The sequence below is a fragment of the Marmota marmota genome, unplaced genomic scaffold (genome assembly GCF_001458135.2).
Source record: "Marmota marmota marmota unplaced genomic scaffold, marMar, whole genome shotgun sequence".
Taxonomy (NCBI): Eukaryota; Metazoa; Chordata; class Mammalia; order Rodentia; family Sciuridae; genus Marmota; species Marmota marmota.
In genome coordinates this window covers 20,270,138-20,273,245 of record NW_026000019.1, presented here as the reverse complement: position 1 = coordinate 20,273,245, position 3,108 = coordinate 20,270,138, and the positions used below count along the sequence as shown (strand labels likewise).

At 41.1% G+C, this 3,108-nt stretch overlaps 1 protein-coding gene across 4 annotated transcripts in view; it reads left to right on the top strand.

Annotated features, from left to right (window-relative positions):
- Window positions 1-3,108, top strand: part of LOC107147388 (dimethylaniline monooxygenase [N-oxide-forming] 3-like) — a 21,690-nt gene that overhangs the window by 3,949 nt on the left and 14,633 nt on the right. For all 4 annotated transcript variants that reach the window (XM_015491842.2, XM_015491844.2, XM_015491843.2 and 1 more), the window contains exon 3: window positions 2,441-2,629. In XM_015491842.2, the coding sequence (XP_015347328.1) occupies window positions 2,441-2,629 (189 nt within the window). The remainder of the gene's footprint in view (window positions 1-2,440; window positions 2,630-3,108) is intronic.

The window sequence follows — 3,108 nt, the reverse complement described above, 5'->3', positions numbered from 1 at the left end:
TATATATATATATATAGTGGCATCTGGACACAAAGAAGCCAAGGAATGCTGGTGTGCACCAGAGCTCTGAGGGGCAAGGAGTGGGTCCTCTCCTGAGCCTCTGGAAACCAGCATGGCCCTGCTGACTTTGGGGCCCAGAGATGCTGATTTCTGATGCTGGCCTCCAGAACTGCAGGAAAACCAATCCTGTTCTTTAGGCCACCGTGCTGATGGTAATTTACTACAGTAGCCACAAGAAATGAATGGAGTCCCTTACTCAGGGGTTCCTAACTCTTTCACCCCCACCAGGGGGTTACAGATCACAAATGCTATGGGAACAGCAGAGCTTCTCAGCCACCTAGGACTCTGCAGCCACACCCCTGCACCCAGGTGGTATTTCCAAATTCCAACAATTTCACATTTTCATTACCTTGAATTTCTGAAGTCAGCATTTTACAATCTCTCAACTGTCTTTTCTTTCAGAAGGCGTCAGACGCCATTTAAGTGTGAGAAACTAAGGGTGCTGACAGTTGACATTTGCTGCTATTTCCTAGAGCACTTTCCTCTGCCCACCTAGTTCTTCTAAACCTGATTCAAACCCAAATATCATAGTTCCCTATCCTTTGAGCACAGATGAAATAAGGTGCTTTATGACCAGGCCACAGGTGAAATGTCTTTCTTTCTCAGAGCTCTCCAAACAATGTATCGGTGAATTTCAAGGATATAGGCAAGAAGTTTCATGGATGGGGCTCTTTTCTCTGCATTCACCCTTTCTTAACTTCCTCTGTATCTTTTCTAGTTTACAAATAGGAGGAATGTCTATTGTTGGAAATGTTTGGGATCAGAAGGTTTTAGGGTGGATTTTTTTCAGAGTTTGGAATATTTGCATATATACAATGAGATGCCTTGGAGATGAGATCTGCGTCTAAACACAAAATTCATCTGTTCCTAATGTGCACCTTACACATGTAGTGAAAAGGCAATGCTATGCAATATTTTACTGTTCCTGTGTTTCATCTGCAACCCATCATGTAAGGACAGTTGTGGATTTCCCACCTGCGTTTGGCATTTGAAGAGTTTCAGATTTGAAAGCTTCTCAGATTTTGCATTTTCAGGTTGAGATGCTCAAATTATATCAACTTATTCCTTGATGTTTATTCTCTAATTTTATTGATATAGCTTCTGTCAAACTTCCTGGATTCACTGAATTACTTACCAGGCTGCAGACATGCTGGCTTTGGGCATGTGTGCAACATTCTAATTTGTACTAAACATTCATATTCTGGGGGTCCTAACAGCTGTGAGTTGCATGAACCCTAATTAGAGATTCCCAGTGCTTGGTACTTGTCATTTGAACCAGCAACAGGAAGTTCTGCAGTTGATCTTTCATCAAAATCCAGTTTGCTGATTTATTGTTGGGGGAGCTGCTGAGATAGAAAGGCACTGCAGCTGTGGTGTGGTCACAGAGTGCCTTGGTGGCTCCGCAGAGCCGTATCAGGTTCGTCTCTTCTTAACCTAAGATGAATTTTCTGTTTGATGCCTTCACTCGTGTCACTGTCTTGCATGCAGAGCTCACAGCTCTAACAGGTGTGTTGCAGGAGTCTCGCACAGTGACCTTTGACTTCTGTTTGTTCACTCTGCACTGGGACTGCCAGCCTTCACTGAACAGCTCCTTGGGTGCATTTAAAGCTCCTGGCCAACACTCTCAGAGTGGGACAGACTCTGTTTTGTAAAGTGCCCCAGTTGATTCCAGCATGTGGCCAAGATGAGAACCACAACACGGGGTCCCGATCTTCTCGTCACTATCATTCCTTAATGTTCTTTTTCTTTCTCCATCATCACTTCATGGCCTCTCTAAGATTTTAGAAGGGTAGTTTTTTTCTATAGATTCTCAGAATTAGTAGAACCAATTTGGATACTTTTTCATTTCTGAAAGTTAAAACTTTGTTGCCTACATAAGTACCATAAATGCAATGTGTTTGGTTCAAAATAGATACTTTATATGTGGTGGAAAGCACAATTTTTAAAAGATTACATTTTAAAGTGTTAACATTTACATATCTCATAAATAGTTGGCAGTTGGCAACCACCTGTCACTGTTTGCTGTTATACATTGAACACTCATTTATAAACTGACCACTCATGCTCATGAGGTGACACATTGAAATCATTCAAGATTGAAATTTGGAAAACACCCATCACCATGTTTAATGTCTTGAGGAGATAAAATGATTCTAGTTATATATTTCTTAAAGGACATAATGAAACTAGTTCCCTTAGAAAGAAAATATGTGAAGAAAAGCACGTCCTTCCACATTCTGTGGAAGATTTGCTCAAGTGAAGTTGACTTCTGTGTGGTCTTACTGAGTCTCCCTGTGGGTGAAGGCCAACTCACCTGTGTGATTGCGCAGAACTGTGAATACGATCAGTCCACTCAGGTACCAATTTCCTTCACTCACAGGAACGTGCGGAGGAGGGCAGGGCGAGCATCTACCCATCAGTCTTTGCAAACTCTTCCAAGGAGATGATGTGCTTTCCAGACTTCCCCTATCCTGAGGACTTCCCCGTCTTCATGCACAACCGCAAGCTACAGGAATACATCACCTCATTTGCCAGAGAAAAGGGCCTTCTAAAACACATACAATTTGAGGTAAGAAATAGCTAACCTTAGGTGTCCTGATGAAGAAGTTCCATTTTTCTTTTAAGTATTCTTTTCCTATTTGACATTTTAAATAGGGTGGCTTCTCCAATCCTAGATTCAGAGAACATAACTTATTGTCTATAACATATGAGAAATTTACAAATATTTGACTACATAAAATTCTTGGACCAAAATGGCACTAACTTAGAAATCGATAACAAATAAATAAATGCAAAATATCCAGAAATTTAGAAATTAAATACTCTTAGTCAGGTGCACTGGTGCATGCCTGTAATCCCAGTGATTCAGGAGGCTGAGGTGGGAGGATTGCAAGCTTGAGGCCAGCTTTACACAACTTAGTGAGACCCTGTCTCAAATAAAAAATAAAAAGGGTTGGGGGATGTGGCTGAGTGGTTAACCACCCCTGTGTTCAATTGCTGTCACAAACAATAACAACAACAGAAAAAAAAAAAAAAAAAAAACTTTTT